Source organism: Oculina patagonica, chromosome 10, assembly GCF_052425735.1.
Source record: "Oculina patagonica isolate OP01 chromosome 10, crgOcupat, whole genome shotgun sequence".
Classification (NCBI taxonomy): Eukaryota; Metazoa; Cnidaria; class Anthozoa; order Scleractinia; family Oculinidae; genus Oculina; species Oculina patagonica.
In genome coordinates, this window is record NC_135767.1 from 18,912,255 (window position 1) to 18,935,220 (window position 22,966).

The 22,966-nt window shown below is 39.3% G+C and overlaps 1 protein-coding gene across 1 annotated transcript; it reads right to left on the minus strand.

Annotated features, from left to right (window-relative positions):
* Window positions 1-57: 57 nt before the first annotated feature.
* LOC144629009 (sodium/mannose cotransporter SLC5A10-like) lies at window positions 58-21,023 on the minus strand. The gene is made up of 14 exons (XM_078487154.1): window positions 20,657-21,023; window positions 18,249-18,329; window positions 17,073-17,177; window positions 16,715-16,774; window positions 15,900-16,004; window positions 14,799-14,904; window positions 14,162-14,242; window positions 12,891-13,234; window positions 11,301-11,518; window positions 8,762-8,906; window positions 7,183-7,270; window positions 6,524-6,772; window positions 4,732-4,947; window positions 58-3,839 (listed from the first exon to the last, which is right to left on the minus strand). The coding sequence occupies exons 1-14, from the start codon at window positions 20,750-20,752 to the stop codon at window positions 3,583-3,585; spliced, it is 2,151 nt and encodes a 716-aa protein (XP_078343280.1). The 5' UTR covers window positions 20,753-21,023; the 3' UTR covers window positions 58-3,582.
* Window positions 21,024-22,966: the final 1,943 nt, after the last annotated feature.

Below are 22,966 nucleotides of genomic sequence, written 5' to 3' on the forward strand. Positions count from 1 at the left end.
TCTTCATTGACAGAATCAGGACAGTCACTGCATAAGATATACACAGACAATTCAAAGTACAGTACGTATCTGGGTACATTCCCTTTGTTGTATTCAACTTTATTTATCCTCTTACATAAGATTAACAGTATTTGTTACACCATGATTAATTAAGACTGCGTTTACACTTGAGCCTGGTTTCACTAGCGACGCAAGCACAAGCGCGATCACGCAAAAGGACAAATTTTGATCGTTGTGCTTGTGCTTGTCGCAAGCTCAAGAACAAGGATCAAAATGCAATGCGCTTGTGCTTTTGCTTGAGTCGAAACCATTTCACGGAGAAATAAGAGCTGTTATGTTTGCGCTTGTGCTTGCGTCGCTAGTGAAAACCAGGCTTAACAGATACCCGAGTACTCCCGTTTACACTGGATCGCAAACTTATGCTCCATACATCATGTTAACGCGATTTCACGGTTGCCATATTGGTGTTTGCACACAATTCAATAACGGTGAAAACACAATTTTTCAAACCTTCAAGGTAAACGAAAATTTGTTCGAGAAATCAGGTACGTCGAGAAATCGCGGGTAAAATTACAGTGTTCGACTGAGTAAGGAGGCGGTACTTTTGGTTCGAGTTATCAGAGGTTCAAAAAATCGGGTTTCCACTTTATTTGTGTTTAGGAAATAGGTGCTTTTCTGATCATTTCTTATGAAGGAGTAAAAAAAAATCTTGTCAAAGGCGCTTTGACACGGATTAAATCAGATTTTCGAACAGCCAAAATTTTTATGTTTGTGTCGTAGGAAACCTAAAAATAATAGTCCATTTCTATTAAAAATCGCTATATTAGAGCACTGAAACTGTTAACGAGCATCTTTTGGCTGCGGATGACTCGGATGGAAACGGATTGCAACTTGAAAAGTTAAAGCTTATCTTATCAATTTGTTTCCGCGCGTCTTCAAAAAATCGATATTTATAGCCGTAACTTGATTTCTATCCGCAAGTTTAGGTTGTATCTTCCTTTAGATGTTCAAAGAAAGTTTTTTTTAATGGGTTACCGATAAGTTGCCCACCACGGCGTCACGGCGAAATCTCCGTGACATCACTCCTTTAAATAACACCAATATTGCCGCCGTGAAATCGCTGTACTCATACCAACCAGCCTGTTTACTTAAAATAGATTTCTAGAACACTGAAACTTAACGACAGTCGATCCTCTTCGGCCATGCATCCCTCTACAACAGCTAGGAGTTTTCGTCCCGACAGTGAACGCATCCAAAAACTTAATTCTTATTAAAACCTCTCTGTATGGCTTTTAACAAAAGGTTCAACTGAAGAAGCTTATAAAGGATACGTTTTAAAAGCATTTGTCTTAGTGTAAACACTATGCCCAGCATAAATAAGATTCAACTACAGGCCACATTTTTGTACTGTTTTGTTGGGCAGGCAAGCTTGTTTGAAAAGAAATATTTTTCAACCTTTTACACAATCTCGCTTTTACCCAAACTACACCCACTTAACTAGCATATTGTTTAATGCAATTAGCGACCTCGTTTACATTATTTAAACATTTGAAATATATATCATTAAAGCATCTTACAAGATTCAGAGAAGACTCAGAAGAGATCTTTCTGATCTTGAAATAAAATTATGCAATATCATAGACCATTAGAACAAGCGGTATTCTGCATTATTTAAAATATGGATATATTACGCGTAAATAATAACTACTGCAAACTACCAAACTCGAACAACTGCACTTAACTAATTATTTACCCAAACATAAATGTCTATACAAATTTAACTCTAAAAGTCAAGGCATCCTAGCTTAATTTCCTTTCATTAGAGCCTCTTACTTATTTTTACAATGCAATCTTTTCTTTTTGCATTTTATTTGTTTGGTTGTGCTTCAATTTTCAATTGGCGAAAACTGCTTTGTATTGACTGCACAAAAACAAAACCACAGGAATCATAGAACCAATCAATTCTTCCACAAATATCATAATAAACCAATCAATTACCATTTGAAACTAACCGCTACAAGCGCGGGAAAACCTGTAACCAACACAAGCACGGGAATCTTGTAACCGGTGCAAGCGCGGGAAAACCTGTAACCGCTACAAGCGCGGAGAATTTTGCAACCGCTACAAGCGCAGGAAATCTTGTAACCGATGCAAAAAGCGCGGGAAACTTGCAGTAGCAAGTGCGTCTAAGCTTAATGACGATTGGTTGGTGTCTTGAACATGATTGGCTATGTCGACAGCACCTTAATTCCGATTGGTTAGAACACTTTGCACGTGTTTTCTGAGCCACTTACAAAGCCTTAGGAAAACGCTACGATTTCATTGCAATGTAAGGCAGATCACAACAATGAAAGACGCGTAAGACCTCAAGAAGATTGCAGAAAATGAATGAAAAGATGGAGTAAGGAGATCTTGCATTACACCCGTTAAAAAAAATTAAGAAACTTGCTCAGTTACCGTCAACTAAGACAATGTTGATACACCGTGTCACATGCACTCCTTAAGCCTTAAGGAATGTTTCTTTCGTGCCTAGAAAGGCAAAATTAGTCACTGCAAGCTGCACTTTGAAAACCACAACAAGGCTTTTAACTCTTGCTATCACTTTTCTCTTCTCTTCTCTCGCATATTCAGACAAGTAAAACAAAGTTTAACGAAAATAAAATGACTCACCGAAAACTACACTAAACGTTTTGGAATAGCAGCATGATGAACTACTTGAAATAGCACAAATTCACTGCTAACTCGCTTTGTCAGCATAATATAGGGATACAAAATGACAATAAAATTAACAATCCTTCAAGCAACGCAAACACAGAGCAATGTGAAACAAAAATGCAAAACTACACCTAAAAAAATTCTCTCTCCCCTGGAAAGGTGATGATAAACTACTTAAAATGGCACAAATTCACTTCTGCCTTAATAGCTTTGTCAGCGCTAAAAAGGGATACAAAATGACGATAAATTTAACAATCCCTGAATGAGCAACAAAACCATGGAGCAAGTTGAGCACAGATCTTGTGTGGGACCGATTTCCGAAGCAGACGTCACGTGCGAGCTGTTGATTGCCGCCTCGCTTGCTTTGAGGATTTTTTTTTCACCGTTTTTATTTCTTTCTCGAAACCTGACACACCTAGATTTCAACCCAGTCTTAATATATCACAAAACAGCAACGCTAAATTCAAGCTTTGATGTCACATAATGTCACTACCCTTTTTAAACTTCTAAAATTTTTCGTGTTTTATCCACTAATTTTTTTTATCTGTTTTATGCACTACTTATGCCAACTTATTATAAACTTATTACAGGATTTGATATATTTTTATGGATGGGTCAAAACACGAGTGAATTAATGAACTCCTACTTTACTTTTTAGCAATATGTAAGATGGAGCACTTTTAAGTCATTTTTCTAAGCACCTACAAGAAATAACTACATCTTCTATTCGGTTTAGCCAAGCAAGTGTTTAAGCTTATAACTCGTAAAATATGCTTCCTCCGTGCGCTACAAGAATAGCTTTAGACAAATTACTTTATATAAAGTACTGCATGTAAGAATCACTGATATATATACAGTACACGTCACCTAGCGATAGTAAACCCACAAGAACACCAGACAGACAATCAGCATTATGCTCATGATTCGTAAAAACCATTTGAGCACAGGCTCTTCCTCAGCGAACTGCACAACAGTCAGCTTGACCTTGTCATGTGTTATTGCCTCCAGGGCATCCGACTCCTCTTTCACTCCTGGGGACGCTGACGTGGCATGTTTGTCTTCCGATTTTGCGGCTTCTGCTGCATCGAATGATGTCTCCAGACGTGTGGTTGGACTGACTTCGCCTACATTTGAAAAGAGCGACATTTGATTAAGCGTCCTAGAACCAAAACCAAAGTAACAGGCCATTTCCGAGTTATCCTTTGCCTCTGTTTTACAACGAGTCTACGTGCGAAATCATTCATATTAAAATAAGTTTCGCCTACAGGTCCATTTTCATGCAAATCAAACTCATTTTAATTTGAATGGTTTCGCACGTAGACTCGTTTTGAAACAGAGGCAAAGAGTAACTCGGAAGTGGCATATTACTCTGACCAATCACAAAGGGCACGGGCAATTTGCAGGTTTCGTACTGTTTCAAGCTTTGAAATTCCATAATTTTTCATGACCTTTTCCGTGACTTTCAAAGTTTGACCATTGACCATGACCTAAATTTGACCAGTTTTTCGGAAAATTTCAAAATTTATCTTGATTTCGGGTACGCCGCTTTTTACCCTTTTTCTCACAAAAAACTAGTATATTTTGTACAATATATACTATTTTCTATGACTTTTCATGACCCACACTTGAAAACCAGACCTGAAAACTGAAATACTAAAATTCCATGACTTTCCAGGTTTTCCATGACCCGCACGAACCCTGAATTTAGTGAACCACTCAAAACTCGAAGCAAATACGTCTAACCGGTGTGAAGCACGGGAAAATGCGTGCGAGTGGGTCACTATTGGTTTTGGTTGAACTTCTGATTAGAGCAGTTTCAATTTAGTGTCGTAAAACCAAAAGCAAGGTAAATAGCTGATGTTACTCTGGACAATCACAAAGGACACAGACAATCCAGTGAACCAATCAGGCAAAACTCAAAGCGGGAAAACGTGTGCGAGCGAGTCACGATTGGTTTTGGTTTTACTTCTGATTGGCTGAGAAAGTCGACCCTCAAATGAAAACACTGAACCTTACCATTCTTTTCCAAAAGCTCGATGGCTTCTGTGTTTCTTGCCACTCGTCCATTTTCGGCCTTTTCAGCCTCTTCTTCCTCGCCAATGGATCCGTGTGAAATAGGTGGTTCATTGATAGTAGACCATGTCAGTCCACCGAGTTCGTCTCGTGGAATTTTCTTTGTGAACAAGCTCACTACTACCATGACAAACCCACTCACGCCAAAAATGATAATAGCTGAGAAGAGAAAGGAAGAGACAATACATAAATTAAAAACTCTTCATTCCTGAGGTCTGGAATTAAAGGGGCTATGTCACGCAATTTTAGGAAATTTCGGCACTGACCAATTGTTCATATAATGAACTAAAATATATAACGATAACAGCTTTAAACTGTAGAAGAACTCCAAACAGACACAGAAAGGCCAAAAAGGGAATGGATGGGCAAAATTTGCGAAGATTAAAACGGATTGCATTCGGGTACTGAAACTTGAAAAACCGGCGTTGGCCCAACATTTTTCAAGTTTATCTCAAATTGTATGAAAGTGTCATTTATAATGCTCGAAAATCATCCTTGTTTGTTATGTGGCCGTGATTTGCCAATGAAAGACTTTTGCTCCGCCAATATAAAGTTTAGAGCCTTTAAGTAACGAAGATAAATAGAAATTTCCAAAAAATGCCGTGACCTAGCCCTTTTAATCACGGTTGCTGCAGACATCAATTCTCAAAATTCCCTGACTATTCCCTGGTAAAAATCAAATTTCCCTGAACAAACAATGCAAAATAAAAAAAAAAAAGAAACATTGCCTTCTGAAATCCAATTGACCTGAAATACTTCTACCAGTCTTCAGTCAATGATATTACATCAGCGGTAAATTATATCATTTTAATTTTCCTTTTGTTGTAATTTTTCCCTTCAACCTCGACATCACTCCTTTGCCTGGGATCACTAGAGCTTTCAAAATACAGTCGAAGCTCTCTTAACAGACACTCTCGTAAGCGGAAAGCTCTACTTACGGACGCTTTGTGTGAAACCCCGTTTTACGCTCCCATACAAACTCTGTATTTTTACATTCTCGTAAGCGGACATTCCCGTAAGCGGCCGCGGACACTTTCGAAATTACGACTTAGACTTTGTTTTTAAGCTCCCGTAAGCGGACATCCCAAAGAAAATCCTTTTAACAACCTTTGTAGTTTGTTTTTATCAATCAACTTCACACCGCCGTTCGTCACAATGATTTCACAGCATTTACAGAACCATACTTCAGCGTTTGTTTTGTCGTCATCCACGTCCGTCCGGATATTGTTAGCTGGGCAAGCTCCCGTAAGCGGCCATCTATCCCCTACATCTCTAGTGGCCGCTTACGAGAACCATTCTCGTAAGCGAAAAGCTCCAGTTACGGACACTTTTTTCGCGTCCCGAAGGTTTCCGCTTACGAGAGCTTCGACTGTACGAAACTAGCCTATTTGTAACTGAAGTCCACTTTATAGTACACTGCAATGTTTATTGCGGTTTTCAGTGAAATGCAAACTCTGAAATTCAAAATCCAATAAACGATTGCGTTTTTCACTGCCATCAATCATAATTATGGCAACAGCCAACGAACCATGTAAAAACAAACAAACAAAATGGATCAAAATCTACCAATCACAACTGACGGACGTGACCTTTTGACCCGGTTGAAGTAAACATCTGTTTCCCAAGAGGTCCGCTAAGATGATTGACGGCAGCAAAAAGCGTAAGCCGTTGGTTGCGGATTAAATTTCAGAGTTCGCATTTCACTGAAAACCGCAATAATAATAAAATTTCTCACCATAAAACATGAAGTGCATTTTGGCAAATCCAGGACGATCGTCAACTTTGCCACACTCTGGGGTTTGCCATACATTTCCAGCAATAAACTTAGCCATTCCCATGATAAAGCCGATCACCAGACCTGACAAGGCACCAGCAGCGGTCAGACCAGTCCACAGGATACCCAACCCAAAGACCATAGTGATGGGTGGGGCAAGGTAGGACTGGATCGTCTGAATGTAAACAAAGAGCTGTTGACCGGCAGCGCCTGGAAATGAAAGATCGCATTGAAAAAAACAACAACATTTGTACAGTAAACTAGCTCAATGGTAAACTTGCTGTCTAGCCAAGTAGCTCATCAGACCAGAGCCTATGTTGGTTTCTGTAGCATTACAGCAAGGCGCCCAAAAGTGTGACCACTCTTAATTTATTTGCATTCTTTCGTGCAGATTTAATCCAATCAGAAGTCAACTGCATGCTATCCACGGCTTTTGATTGGATTAAATCTGCACGAAAGAATGTGAATAAATTAAAAGTGGTCACACTTTTGGGCGCCTTGCTGTAAGAAGCTAGGATTCTTTGAACTTTTCAGGCTTTTTTTTTCGCTACTGCCTCAATGGTGTACATGTACAATACATGTAACTGAGACGATCTTTCAAGCGTCAAAATTGTAATTACCTTGTATAATCGGCAACCAAAGTAAACTGACACCAACAAGGATAAAAACAACGACACGACCAACGATGACCTTTTCCCTCTCTGTGGCCTACAGCAAAGTGAGCAAAGGAATGCACTGTGAACAATGAAACACAGATAAAGCCCCGGGGGGGGGGGTACTCCCTATAATGGCCTATACGGGGAGGCTCCACCCGAAAGGGGTACCTTTTTCTGGCTTCAGGTATATAAAAGGGTAGGGATTTCACCAGTTTAAGTATATGAAAGGGTATGGAAATCTGTCATTTGGCTATTTTAAAAGGCCTTTAATTAAAATATTTCGAACAGACGCAAGTTTATGGCTGTATTATTTTAATTTATTAAGCGCTACAAAAAAATAAGACAAGAAAACGTCCAATTTTAAGTCCACACCATGTCTCTTAGGTATATGAAAGGGGTACCTTTTTTCAGTTAAAGGTATACGAATGGGGTACAATTTCTGTCAAAAATGGTATATAAAAGGGTAAGGGGTTAGAACCTGGGGCGGAGCCTCCCCGCAAAAAAATTTTTTGAGTACCCCCCCCCCCTCCCCCCTCCCGGGAGGTAAAGTTTAAAGTGCCTTTGAAGTAAAAATCAACTGCCGCTTATTTGAAAGCCTTCTAGAAACAAAGAAGAATTATGGCATTTTCGATTATGAAATAATCTTCTTTAGTTTTAGAGATGGTCGAGTACAGTAGTTGTGTTATGCAAATGAAGTAAATGATGATCAATGTCATAAAACAGTTCCACAAAAGACAAATCACAAAATCAAGGATATCTCTGAAAAAATTAATATGAGAGTGATATTAAAATAAAAAAGATGGTAAATTTTGAGCTCAGTGATAAATAACGAGGTGAATAAAATAATACAGTATATTGTTCAACAATGACTGACAAGCGTGGGACAAAGAAAAAAATCTGAGCCCTAGACAGGAATCAAACCCATGGCCTCCCAGATACCGGTTGGATGCTCTAACCAACTGAGCTAACAGAGACTCGGACATCACCAAAACCAAAAGTTGGAATTTTATTCATTGTTGCTGTAAAATGATTTACGATCAAAACACTTCTCCAGACAACCACACTTAGGATTTCGCGGAAATGAGCAAATTTTGGTAGGCCTATGTCCGATGACCGACTGTTATTTGCAGCCCTGCATTTACTACAGTAGGTTGTTGATGCTTAGAGTGATATAAATTATTTTTGAAACTTGGCATCAGTGGTGACCTTCCTCAAAGATTCAACTATGGCTCATATTATGATGTAACCATAGCAATGCTCTTGGCTTCAGTATCTTTCTGTCATTAACCAAACATCTCTATCTCTATATGTATCTCTACACAAGCCACCTCTGTGGGGCTTGGTTTGTATTTTACATTGATAGAGAATGCTTAAAACCAAAAAATTTCAGTCACAGTTTTCTGTCCAAATAGAAAATCAAAGATTTTTGAAATGCAAATTTCCATCCACTATGCAATTACGCCTACCAGTTTATAGAACAAATAAAGAGAGTTGATTATGAGGCACAATTATAACTACCATAGTTCAAAGTGTGTCTGCTTACCCTGGGTCTGAAACGCAGCCAAACATCAACAGTAAAAATCGTGGCACTGCTGTTGAAAGCTGATGAAAGTGATGACATCAGGGCTGCCATCATCACGGCCATCATCAGACCGACCAATCCAGTTGGAAGAACATTTAGAACCAGTCTTCAAAACAAAAAATATATATTAGAGCTCAAGCTGTGTGTGGTTTAGATGTGGGAGGCACGGTGGCCTATTGGTTAGCGCACTCGACCCCGAGTAAAACGGCGTGGGTTCGATGCCTGGCCGGGGGCGCTGCATTGTGTTTTCGGGCAAGACACTTTACTCTCATAGTGCCTCTCTCCACCCAGGTGTATAAATAGGTACCAGCGAATTTACTGCTGGGGGTACCCCTACGATGGACAAGCATCCCATCCAGGGGGAAGTAGCAATACTCCTAGTTGCTTAATGCTACGGAAACCGGGATAAGCTCCGACTATATGGGCCACTTGGCTCCGACACAGACTTTACCTAGGCCTTATATGCACGATAATGTCAATTGCTCAAAATTCACCATCAAGCTTTGTCTACACAAATAATTCTCAACCCTCTGCCACCTTCATGCAGTGTTCATGTCGGTACGTTTTTCGGTAATTGTGAAGAACAGCTCCCGCTAACCGACTGTCAGTCAACTGTCGGCCGACAGGTTACCAACAGACTACCGACAGGCCACCTACAGCCCACCGACAGGTTACCGACAGTTTCCCAAAACAGACATTTTACTGTAAAACTGAGCAGTAAACACAGAAGTAAACCCAATGCAGAAAGCGATTAAAACAGATAAGACTTACAAACATTGTATTTCATTGTACTACGGTACTAACTACAAAACAAATCGACTCCTCGCCAAGACTTTCTTTTATACAAACTTCAATCTCTTATAAATATATCACAATTACCTGTTTTTCAACTTTACTGCTTTAATTTATAAGTGAATAAAGAGATGATCCTCGCAGTTATGGACACAACTAATTAAGCAGTTGCGAAAAGAAAGCCCACGAGAGGGGCCCCGGGTCCCCTGGGCCTCTCCCCTACATCAGCCACTGCTAGCCTCAAACTGTTTCCCAGGGTCTGACCACGGGGAGCAGGGACTCCAGGGAGAGGGAGACCTTCCTAGCCTTTAATTTTAGACCCCTTTACAATAAATTGGTTGAATGCGGTAGAAATGACTATGCTTGAAACTCCTGTATTTTTATTATTATTTATGTGTGGGTTAATGGATTTTTGTCTAATCAATAATTAATTAATTCATTGAGAAATTACCTTATTGTTACTTATTTTCGGGGGCACTTACAGTGTAATTTTGCGAAAATGGAACGGCCACATTTTGCGGGACTTAAATTTCGCGATTTGGCCAAAAAATACAATTACAGGAACTAAATTTTGTGAAAATTGTCAAAATACTGGTCTACATTAACAAACAGTAAGTCTCAAAATAATTGGTCCAACTGATTTTAATTTTCCACCGCAACAAATTCCAATGACACTGAACAAAACCATATAACTAAACAAAACTTTAAATTAAAACAGTTTGACATGTTTCTTTGCAACAAAGTAGAGCTAGTTTGACGACAGTACCAAGGTAATTTAGTAGTAAACTGACGGCAACGTTGAATATTCATAACGAATTATATAGAAGGGTGTTAAAGTTTGCGTCATTATCTTTCGCGAGAAGCTTTTTTCGTGGGTATTAAATTTCGCGATTTTTTGAAAAACAGAGGATGTTTTGTGAATGTAAACAAACCTACTGTGAAATTTGGAGTAGTTTTTGCCGGTGTGAATTTTCAGCCAAAAATCACAACCGCTCTTTTTGCACCGAGCCCTTTAATTATTATTTCAACTGTCACACTCTTGGGACTTTTCACTTCACACTCGACTGACTCTGCAAAACTTTAGAGACTGCTTGCGCTCGTAGTACAGTCAACTCACTCTTAACGGACACCTCTATAAGACGAACACCTCCATAAGACGGACACCTGATTATGGTCCCTGCCGTTTTTCAATCATTTTACTGTAAGAAAACTCTCTGTAAGACGGACACCTCTCTAATACGGACAACGGACACTTTGAAACCGCCAACGGACAGGCACTTAAAGTTTTTTTTTTCGTGAATAATACTTCAAAACTTGTAATCGACATAAAGCATAGCTGGTCAGCACCTTCAGAATACCAAATTTACCAAAAACAATCTGCTAAAACGCATTACTTCTCTGCTTAAACTTGTAGATTTAGTTTTCTACTTACAGTATCAACAAACAAGTCGAATCTCTGATAATTATTATTTTTGTTCCACTTTATAGGTTTTGCTAACGTAAGCGACTATAAAACAGACGTGTATTCGTTGAGCATAGCCGTTAAGCTTTATCGTCTCAAAATTTCTGGTGTCACGTTACCTCGACTCTCTATAAGGCGGACACCTCTATAAGACGGGCAGTTGGGGCCGGTCCCGACGGTGTCCGTCTTAGAGAGAGTTGACTGTATAATGAAATACTGAATCATGCGAAAATGTCGTAAACGTACTTGGGATACGCATTGTTGAAACAGCCCCACTTGTTATCACAGGCAGCCAAACAGCTCTCAGGGTCTGAACACGCAATAGAGTTAGGATACAGAACTCGACTTATCATCCCTGGCATCACCATGATGAAAATTGGCAGGATCTTCAAAAATCCAGCGAAGATTGAACCCGCTTTGGCATGAATGTTGCTCTTGGCTCCAAGGACACGTTGGACAATCACCTGAAATGTACAAAAAATGACATTACAATAGGGTTCTAAAAGTGGGGCAGCCTATAGCTAGTTTGGGAAATCATGAGTTTGATTCCCATCAAGGACTCCGATATTTTCTTTGTCACATGCTCAGGTTTGGAAAAATTTTGGAGCACTCGCCATCTGGGCGAGTGACCTTCAAATTGCACTCGCCCAGATTGGTTTTCACTCACCCAGTATCTAAATTTTTGATCACTGTGCCACTGTGGTGGTTGATCACAATACAGACTGCTATTAATTTTTTTGAATGAAAAACACCTAAAATAGACCTGACTCTACAATAGAAACGTGAGCACACTTTCTTCAAAAGTTGACACGCAGTTTTATTGATACATGTATGTATTCCCAAATTCCTGTAGTTTGCAAGCAAAGTGTCGAAATTGTACAGAAAAAGAGGCAGGAAATAGCCATGGATCTTGCCATGTTTTGTGGCTCGGTGGATGAATCAGTGATAATTTTAAAGTGAAAAGTAAAAGTTGCTCTTATTTTGAATGATACATGTACATGTACATTGAAAACCCACTCGCCAAATGGGGCAAATGATCCGTGATTTGTATTCACTCAACAGTTTGCACAATCGCCTGGGCAAGTGGGGGAGCGCTAATTTTTAACCCTGCATGCTTGTGACATGATATAAACATTACTATCAACTTCTGAACCTTACTCAGGGCTGTGCTCTAAGGGTGCCTGGGTGCCTCAGGCGACTAACTTTTGTCTTTGGGCAACCAGATAATCTTATTTCTTTCATATAACAACCCTCCAAGTTTATTTTTTCCTTAGTGGCCATTTGGCCACCGACTGCTCAGGTGTGGTCGCCAGTGAAAAATTTTAGTCGCTAAATTAAGCTCACGCTTTCAATCCTTCTTCTCAATTTTAGTCGCCAGCTGGTGACTTTGGTTTCAATTTAGTCGCCAGCTCCAAAATTTTAGTCGCCATGGCGACTAAAATGGTCTTAACTTGAAGGGTTGTATAAGTTTTATGCTGGGCACCCAGGATCTCATAGTTTGGAACCTTTGGGCTCCTTGTAATTTTTCTTAGAGCACAGCCTTGTTACTATCAACTTTCAATTTTGGATCAGTGTTAATCAGCTTTGAAACAGTCAAGCCTACAGTTACATCTACAGTACGAACACAGGCTAAACCCCACCAACACCATTGTGTGACACTGAGTGACACATGATTGTGTGACACAGAGTGACTCATTATTGTGTGACACTGAGTGACATGATTGTGTGACACAGAGTGACACATGATTGTGTGACACTGAGTGACACATGATTGTGTGACAATGAGTGACACATGATTGTGTGACAGAGTGACTCATTATTGTGTGACAAATGTACCTGATCTGTGCACCAATACCAAACTCCCATGATTGGCAAGGTAGTCCACAAACCCAACCAGGGGTAGTCTGGGTCATCAATTGGTCGGAACATGTTTGCCCAGTATTCAGTCAACTTATAGCAGGCGGTCAAGTCTGAGCCATTTGTGGGCATAACAGTCGACATGTTAGATGCAACAGTACTGGCAAGTGCAACAGTACTGGCAAGTGTCGTGGCAGCTGTTGTGAAATTTGTGCCGTTAGGGGCCATTGTTGTCATTGCTGCATGTGTGGTCGTCCAAGGTTGACCCATGGAGTCTCCATATTTTTCCCAAAGACCATTGTATCCGCCAACTTCTATAAAACCTGAAAAAATACAGATTAATTTTATTAGCTTTTGATTTCCAAGGGTAAGAAACAATACAGTTGAATCCTGATAAATCAAACCCTCAGTAACTCGAACTCCCGCTAACTCGATCCTTTTTGATTCCCCTTCAGGTCATTTTCTTACTAATTTTACTTGCGATAGCTCGAACTCCCGATATCTTGAACCTTTTTCGATTTCCCTTGAAGGTTCGAGTTATCGAGATTCGACTGTAGACTATAGTTTTAGCACATCCCCCAGACTTAGTCAAATCTTTAGCCTGGTAAAATAAGTTTTGTTTAAATGTATAGGTTGGATCCAAAAAGGTAAATTGTTGGGTACAGTTTGGATTCATGCAAGTTTCATGTTCACTCAATAATGGTTCGTTCACACTGATAAGATAAGATACAATACCATTCCAATACCACTGAAAAATAGTCAGTCAACATATGTTTTTGCCATGAAACCTGATTTGGGCTTTTATTTTTTCATGATTTGTGATTCCCAATTTTAAGATCTTTTTACATGCGTATGAACGCAATTTTTAGCCTAAACATGGCTGTGAATGAAGAGTTGAATTAAACGTGAATTGTGAATCATCTTCTTTTTCCTGACTTTATTTCTGATTTTTTAGGTCGTTCTAGTGAACATATATCTTTGTTTTAGCTCTGTGGTTGGGATTGGGACTTTTGTCAGCTATTGTGTCGCACGTGTGATCATGACACGCACAATATCTGGTCTTACACCTTCCGAGCATAACAGTCTAAACAAGGATCGCCATGATTTATGCGTGAACATGAAAACATCTTAGTTTAGAATTATTCGCGACATGTGAAAAGCCATTTTTTTCTACGTGATTCCATTTCACAGAGAGGTATAGGGAACCCTGTTTTTAAAATTTACAAATGCAAACTGTTGAACATGCTCACTTAAAATTGCCAGCGTTATGGCACCAAGGATCATGATTGTACACTGCAAGACATCAGTGAAGATAACAGCCGTCAAACCACCTGCCGATATAACACAGTGTGTCAGTACAGTGAATCCCCATCAATGATATCAAAGTGCAAATTAATGTGTTTGTTAACAGGGGTTCAAGTTCAAGACTAGTTGAAGCCTAGTGGCCCATAAGGCCGGTACTTACATGTATCTCCCGGCCGGCTTCCATTGTATGAAGTGACTAGGAGATTAAAGTTTATTCCCAGGGACAGAACACAATGATCCCAGTTACAATTTGAACCCAGACGGTGTAATCCTGATTTCAGGTCACTAAAATGTTAGGCCACCATGCAAGGCTCTCACATGTAGCAGTATAACAACCCTCCAAGTTAAGACCATTTTAGTCGCCATGGCGACTAAAATTTTGGAGCTGACGACTAAATTTGAACCAAGGTCGCCAGCCTGGCGATTAAAATTGAGAGGAATGATTGAAAGCATCAGCTTAATTTGGGGAGTAAAATTTTTCACTGGTGACCAAAACTTGAGTAGTTGGTGGCCAAATGGCCACTAAGAAAAAAAGTAAACTTGGAGGGTTGGTATAACAAGAAATATATATTTTGAGCTTACCCAAGACAGTATAGACTGCTGTGATGGCCAAAACACAAGCAGCAGAGGCGTAAATGTTCCAACCTACAGCTTCATACAGAAACAAACTGCCAGCATAGATATCAACCTATGTATAAATATGAAAAAAAAAAAAGAAAAAAAGAAACTACTTGTGAGGAATCCATGACTGGAATGCATGGTTCCAGAAAATATCCATACTGTAAATGATCTAATAAACACCCACTCTCAAATGGAGAAGCCAAAAGCCAAGCGGCCCACACTCCCGGAGCTTATCCCGGTTTCCGTAGCATTAAGCGGCTAGGAATATTTCTACTCCCCCCTGAATGGGATGCTAGTCCATTGCAGGGTTCCCCCCCCCAGCATTATGTCGCTGGTACCCATTTATACACCTGGGTGGAGAGAGGCACTATGAGAGTTAAGTGTCTTGCCCAAGAACACAACACAAGGGACCCCGGCTGGGATTCGAACTTGGACCGCTCGATCCGGAGTCGAGCGCTCTAACCATTAAGCCACCGCACGTCCCACAAGCAAAATTCCATTCCACGAGCAAAATACGCATCTTTTTGTTTTGTTGACGTTGTTACAGTAAAATCGAAATAAACGCTCCTCTCTAATAAATGCCTCGTATCTATTAAACGCCCCCCTCAGGACCCCTAAAATTTAATCAACGCCCATGGCACTACGGTACCCTTTCTTGGGAGAGTCATTGGAAATTCTGAGGGAAGGGAGGTCTTAAAAGACAAAAATTTTAAAAAGAATGTATGAAGCTTTTTTAAAACTGAAATTTCTTGACACCTGGAGGGTTCGAATTAAAAAAAACCCTCTGTGTGTGGGGGGTGATGGATATTTTCTGGAAAGAAACAATGTTCAAAGAATGTCATATTTGTCAAATTTTGTTCTTGATACTTTTGTACAGTATAATAAAGTAAGTCTCTTAGTTTCTTGCCCCCTGGTGGGGGATAGGGCCGGAATAATAAAGTAAAGTAAAACTTTATTTACACAGGGTGGCCCATTCAGCTCTAAGGTTGGTCTCCATAGGGGCCCTGTATCTTAAAAAAAATAAACTGCATGTACATTAAATTATTAAAAAACTCAACCTACCGAGAACTTTGTGAACACGTAGGAAAACAAGGCCACAACAGTCAAGTATGTCCTGATCCATTGGCTCTGAAATCTTTTTTGCAAGAATTCAGGCATTGTAAAGACCTAGAGGTACAAAATGCACAATAAAACATTTGTAAGTTGCAAAATGATTTGTCAATAGGATGGATAGAATAATCAATGATGATGGTACAATTGGCTCAACAATGCAGCTGTTCACAACATGTACTTACGTTTGGGCCCATCCCTGGGCAGGGAGAAGGGGGGAGGGGGTGGGGAATTTCCATAGAAAAGGGACTAGATGCTCATCGTCTCACTTAGGGGTTTAAACGACATATTTTGGTCTCACTTAGGGTGTTCAGGACTAAAATTGCCAATATTTTTAGCCATCATGGTCTCATTAAAGGGTTGCATGTCAAGGAATTTAAAATGCTGTCATATTGAGCTGGCCATCAAGACCAATCAGCATCAATAGTTGTCTTCTTCAGGGATTGAAAAAGCTTGAGCCACGCCCAGACTGGTCTCCATTAAGGGTTTAATTCAAACTTTCCGACAAGCATCCCTGTCCCTCGAGTCTCCCTCCCCCCCCCCCCCTCCCCCTCTAAAGCATCCATTCATATTCCAGTGGGTGCATGGAGAGACAAGGGACATGCCTCACGCTTCACAAGATGTTGGTAACTTACTTAATTGAGTGGTACTGTAAAATTAATCATAACTTAGTTGGAAGAACAATAAATTAATATACTGTTTACTTATTAACAATTCAGCAAAATTCTTCTCCACCCTAAGATGGATATATAAACAAGCAAACTCACCCTTGATCTCAGATAAATTGGCAGAAAAACCCAGCCTAGGAGGAGTAGAATCCAGCAAGCCTATAAAAATTAACAACAAGATCAGCAACTCAATCAAAATTTACAAACTCTACCTCTGTAGTAATACAGATACCTATTTGGTGTCCACATTAAAGAGGTTTGGCTGTATAGATCCTTGCAAGTGCCTTTAAGAAAAACTCCAAATGTATAATCTGTACTCAACCAAAAGGATTGCAACTTCCCTGAGTTGGACATATGCAGTATCACGAAGCTTGAATAAAATCTCCTGGAAGTTTCCCTGTTTCAGTGTTCCTTAGTATAGTAAAACATTCAATGTAATTCATTTATTCCAACTCACCTGCCACTCATAGGACACTACACCAATCCCTGTAGCCGCTCCAGATCCAGCCAACCCAACAAAGTGCTCACTTCCAATGTTACTGGCAAAAAGACTTGGTCCAACCTATAAATCAAGGCATGATAAGCAGCTTAATTCAACTGTTAGTAGCTGCGTATATGTACGAGTGTGACATATGTTTATAGCAGGGGCAAGTGCAGGGGTGCACCCCTCCTGAGATGACCTGCAGATTTCTAATATTATTATACATTGTAGTCACTAGCTGTCTTCTCATTGGCTAAAAGCCTACAGCTAATTCTGGGAATTCGCGCCACCCCGCGCAACCTACAGATTAGTGAATAATCTGCTAGCAGATTATACACTAATCTGTAGGTTGCGCTCGCAATGCATAATTCCCAAGACGAATGTGTCAGGCATCTGGCGGCGAAGGTAATTCATAGTTCGTCGATTCACTTCTTCAAACGAGAAATAGTTTGACCAAAGTTCAAAAATTGCTGACAATTAAGTCTCGGAAATCACTAAATGACTAACAAAAATTAGGAAGGAACTATTCCACGATTTAGTAGGACGACCAGCCGGAATTAGCACATGTTTTGAAACAGGTTGAAATCATTTGTCATTACTTCCTGTTCCAGAAAACAATGTATAACAAAACAATTATTAGATTCGGTTTATGTGATATTCGGAATAATCAAGGTCTCAACACTTACCTCGACCTTGATTATTCCGGATATCACAAAAACCTCATCCAATAATTGTTTACAACTGATCAATATTCTGCAAAAAAGTCAGTTACGCCGCTCTTAAGTGGTGCACCCCCTCCCCAAAAAAGTCATGGATCTGCCCTGCACAGTGTGGCGTTCATCTTTCAGCAACAAAGATCACAATGACTTTAGTTGTTATTTGATTGGATGCGGTGAGTCTGAAGGTGGCTGATGAGAACTATTCTAGCCTGAAAAGTGCTGCCACATGTACACAAGTGAGCAGATGTAGCAGTCGAGGTGCTTGCATCTTTGCCCTTACAATGTCCCATTTTGATTGGAAAGAGGGTGCAGTGCAGAGCAGCGTCTTCCCTAAGACACTGCATCTTCCTTCCCCCAATTAAAGTCTTAAAATAACAGTTTGAATAAGGAATATAAGTATAGCAAAGTTTCGTGAATTCACTAAATAACTCACCGCCCACCACATCATTGATCGTCCTGCCAAGAAGTATGTTTCAGCAGTTTCACTCTTTCCCCTTTGCTTCCTGAACTTGGACTGAAAAAAAATTCATTCAATAAATCATAGCAAGTTACCACAAACCCAAAGGGATTTTTGTTGCGTTACTGGCTAGGAGGAATAACGTCCAGGGGCTATATTCTTCTAGTGGTCCCAAACTAGCAAGGGTTAACAAGAAGTTTAATGTATATATTAATTATAATGGCTTTCTTTGCTGTACTTTTGCATCTGTTTTGCCAGCCAGCAAAGGTACTAACATAAATTTCCTCATAATACTCTTGGGTATCACAGGATAATCTGACCAAGACTGTTAGCCAATAACAGTGTGCATGATATCTTAACAAGCACTAGTCATATATATAAAGCTAAATGTGTGGTTCCAGAAAATATCCATACCCCCACCACGGAGGGAATTGGAAATTCCAGAGGGGTGGGGGGGTCAAGGGCCCAGGAAATTCCGAAGAGGAGGGGGGTTGCCAGTGAAATTACGTTTCCAGACAGTCAAGTTTGATGCAGTGCAAACTAGTTTCAAACATCGCTTCTTACCTACTCTACAAATGTTTTACATAGCAAAAATAGCACCCTGGGTTCTTGATTCACAATCGCTTTACATTTAAAACGGGTTTTCTTTCTCCTGAAAGCACACTGAAAGCAAATAATTTCACTGAAATCCTCCATGTTCGTTCGTGGATGCGGCCACCATTACTTGTTACCAGTCCCCTGAAACTTGTCACGTGGTTTGACCGAAATGCACTGGTGTCAAGTATTGCTTGTTTCACGTTCGATCGAAGGAAAATCGTCCTTGTTTGTGAAAAATTTCATGTTTATTAGCGATGAAAATAGTGTAATGATGTCAGAAACTCGAGATTAACATGGTTTTGTTATTTCTGGCTATTTGTTTGTAATTTTCCTGTTAAATTTTGCTTTCTCAGCAAGCATTAGCGATTTTGCTATCACGTTTACGGTGAATGTTTATGGTTTATATCAACACTTCAAATCCGTGTTCTGATACATTTTAATAGCGTTTTTCTAAAGCGATTGGAATGAAAAGGGATGGATGGTTATACAACAAGGTAATTTGACAAGTGACTACCAGATATTTTGTTTGTTTACTTTTGAGGAAATTTCTTATTTTGTCTTCAGCAGTACATGTAACGTATGTATCGTTCTAACATATCTTCCGATCGATCAGTTATACACTGTAACTGTTTACAAGAGAGGTGGCCTAAAATTTAGAGCATTGTACAATTTATCTTTTTTTCCAGAGGGGCTGGGGGGTACGCAATATACTTTTGGAAATTCCGGAAGGGTGGGGGGGTTATTTTTCTTAACAAAAACGGAAATTCCAGAGAGGTGGGGGTCTTACGTGAAATACCCTCCGTGGTGGGGGTATGGATATTTTCTGGAACCACACAATATTTATTTATTGTATTCTACAGCAAAAACAGCTGAAGCATTTTAATTGCTAAAAAATGCATAGTAGGAATAACTAAAATTCAAACAAGGGCTTCTTGTGTGGGAGGGGCTTTCAACCTTTACAACAGACAATATTTTCCACGTGGCATTGCTTGGGGTTTAGATCGGCTTCAGATGGACACTTACAATTTGGGAACTAAATTTAGCAACAGCTTGTACACTGTAATGCAGCAATTTCTTTATAAAAAGTACAGAAATATATTTTACAGAGATACAGTCAGAATATAAGGCAAATCTAGATCTGTATATAAAACAGAATGAATCATCTGTCTATAAGCCTGAAATATATTTACACAATTAATCATAATCTCTCAAATGGTTCAATCAGGCTCAGACAGGCATAGATATACCCTGATAACACAAGTCAAGCCATTAGTGATATCAGGTTTTTAGAAGGCTGTAAAATCAAGGCCACTATAATATCTAGCGTGATGTGTTTTGCAATTAATTAACGATTCACACTAAAGGTGACGCATTTTTATTAGTTAAAGACTTGTGTAGCACGTTTCAAAATAGCGCCAATAAATTATAAAAAATCATTATAAAGGCACTTAAAATAATTGTTAAAGTATTTCGACGTGACAAAGAAACATAAAACCGCTTTGACATGCATCGCCAAAATATTTTCATTTCGCCACTGCGCGCCTCCAATCCGCGCGTTGCCAAGAGATTTTCATAATCGAATTGAATGATGTTTAGCTGCAAAAGGCAAATACGAGCGAGTTTCCCAGTCAAAACCTCGTAGAATTCAGAGATTAGCATAATCCACGCTGGCAGATATATTTCAAATAATTGACGCGCTTTAAAGAGAGGACGGGTTTGCAAAGCGACGCAAGTAAATATGGCTCTTCAAAATGCCTTCTAGAAGAACGCAGCGATTTATCACTTACCCATAGTCCCACGATGATACAAGCAAGGAAATATATGGCTATTATAACCCAGTCTGCGACCTTCATAGGCTTGCTTTTCTCGTCGATGGCCGCCATGACTATCTGCGTTGAACTCTGCAGGGGCTCTTACGACCACGTTGCAGATTCTTCGAACAAACAAGCACGACTGAAGATGTCCTTCTTCGCTCAACAGTTCTACAGCTTCGCCGTAGAAACGTTTCAAACGTAGCACAATATATCTCCTCGGACTGGAGAAGATTCAGACGGGATCAGATTACAGATTCGCTTTGAAATTTCCGTACGGAAAATACAAAAGCGCTCTGTAGTTTTTGCCGCTCAAATATTACAACCGAATAGTAAATCATAAACTAGTGGACCTTGAAATGGGAGCGAGGGGGGCGTGACGAGGGAGGGAGGTGACAGGTTTATTGTGACGTCAGGAGTTATGATTGGTCCGCTCTGCCTCGCACTGTTTTGACTGGGTTTTTACAAACGTACAATGTTTATTTACATGTTTTACATGTAGAAGTTCTAAAATTCAGTTTAACCACGAGGGACGACATAATCTTTCTTCGTAGTTATTTAATTCTCGCAAGTGCTTCGAGGCACTGCCATTTACCATGAAGCAGATTTGTTTTTTTTTTAACGTCACGCTAGTTTACTTCGCGGAGACGTCAATTTTTACACCGCCATGAATAAGTTACAGCTGAGGTGAAGAACTTTTAGCTAAGAGAATCGTGCGACTCTCCGTGAAACTTCAGAAGTTTTTCTTCTAAACGTTTAGAAGTTTTGCTTCTAAACGCCAACTCTCAATACATCGATAAGTTTTGCGACGATCGGCATTCGCAAAATAAAAACGTAGAATTTTAATGTGATTAAGTCTTCTATTCATGTTAGTGTCGAACATTTGGAAGTCACGAGATTGAATTAAATTATTATCTACGTCATTTAAAGACTTTCTCTTATTTATATTGAATACATACATGAAGTTTAAAAATTTGTGCAATTAAATAAGCACTATCCAAGACATCTATCAAGGAACCCAGTTCAGTTTCGGTTCCTTTTCTCTGCTTGGCTGAGATGTACAAGGGAAAGTTGTCAAATACATTACAGGTCTACAAAATGTTTACTTGATAGTAAAGACGTAGTAGTCTAGATTTTTCACGTGGTATAAATCTTTAATGTTGAATCTGAGAGAATCGTGCAAATTTCTTTATATAAAATAAATAAATAAAAAAACTTTAAGGCCCCAAAATTCTCAAAAGACTGTCCACAGCCCTCTATTTTTTCGTTTTTTTTATTTCTTTAAGCCACGAGGTCGCAGTATTTCGATCGAATACAATGTTTTATTTTCATTCAAATGATAAATTTGAACAAAGGTATGAATTTAAAATGAGTATTACCGACTTGGCGTGGGTTGTGAGAGACAAATGTGATAACAAGATAATTTCAAGAGCAAGCCCACTTAGCATGACCAAAATATTGGATCCGGAAATATCGGAATTATGAATATATTGTTGCTATAAACGTATAAAATTTCTAAGAAACAAAGGAAATAACACGATTATAAACTAGAAATTACAATCATGACACCTAACACGTAAAAATCGGCCATTTTCAAAAGGCCGCCAGTTAAGTCACAGTTAGCAGATCCAAAAGAATGAAAATTAAATTTATTCATTCAGAAGATTATTCAAATGTGCCCACAATTCTTTAATGATTTATTTTGCGGTTAAGCAGGGCAAAGTACAGTCATTCCAAAGGTCAAATACTGGCTAATTTGAATATTTCCTTTTCTCTGGAACCGGCGTTTTTTGAATACTGCCAAACACTGTTTACTTTTCAATGATTTTTCTACGGAAACGTCCCTTATATATTTCCTGCCTTGTGTTTATTTTCGAGTACAGTTCAATGTACGTGTACGACATTACATTGAGCTGACGGAAAGATGTTAAAATCAATAAAAGTTTTTAAAAGAAGCTCGGAAACAAAACTCATTTTGTCTTGCTTTCATTGTACGATGTCGTATTGTTTGGAAGCAATCACAAATGCTCCAAGGCAAACTTTTATTTTAATCAGTCCTTGTTTTGTCCAAAAGCCTGGTGGCGCAAGGAAACCTTGTTTACATTTTTGGCGGCTGCTGAAGTTTCTAGGTGACACATAGAATCTTTTTGTTCTTTTCACGACTTAACTTTTATAATATCACGTTTATGAACAAAAAAATTGTTAAAATTGTCTTCCCCGCTAAGAGCTGAAAAACAAATGATTTTTTTTTTAGTTTCCACTGTCTCCTTGTTTTTTTTCTTTTAC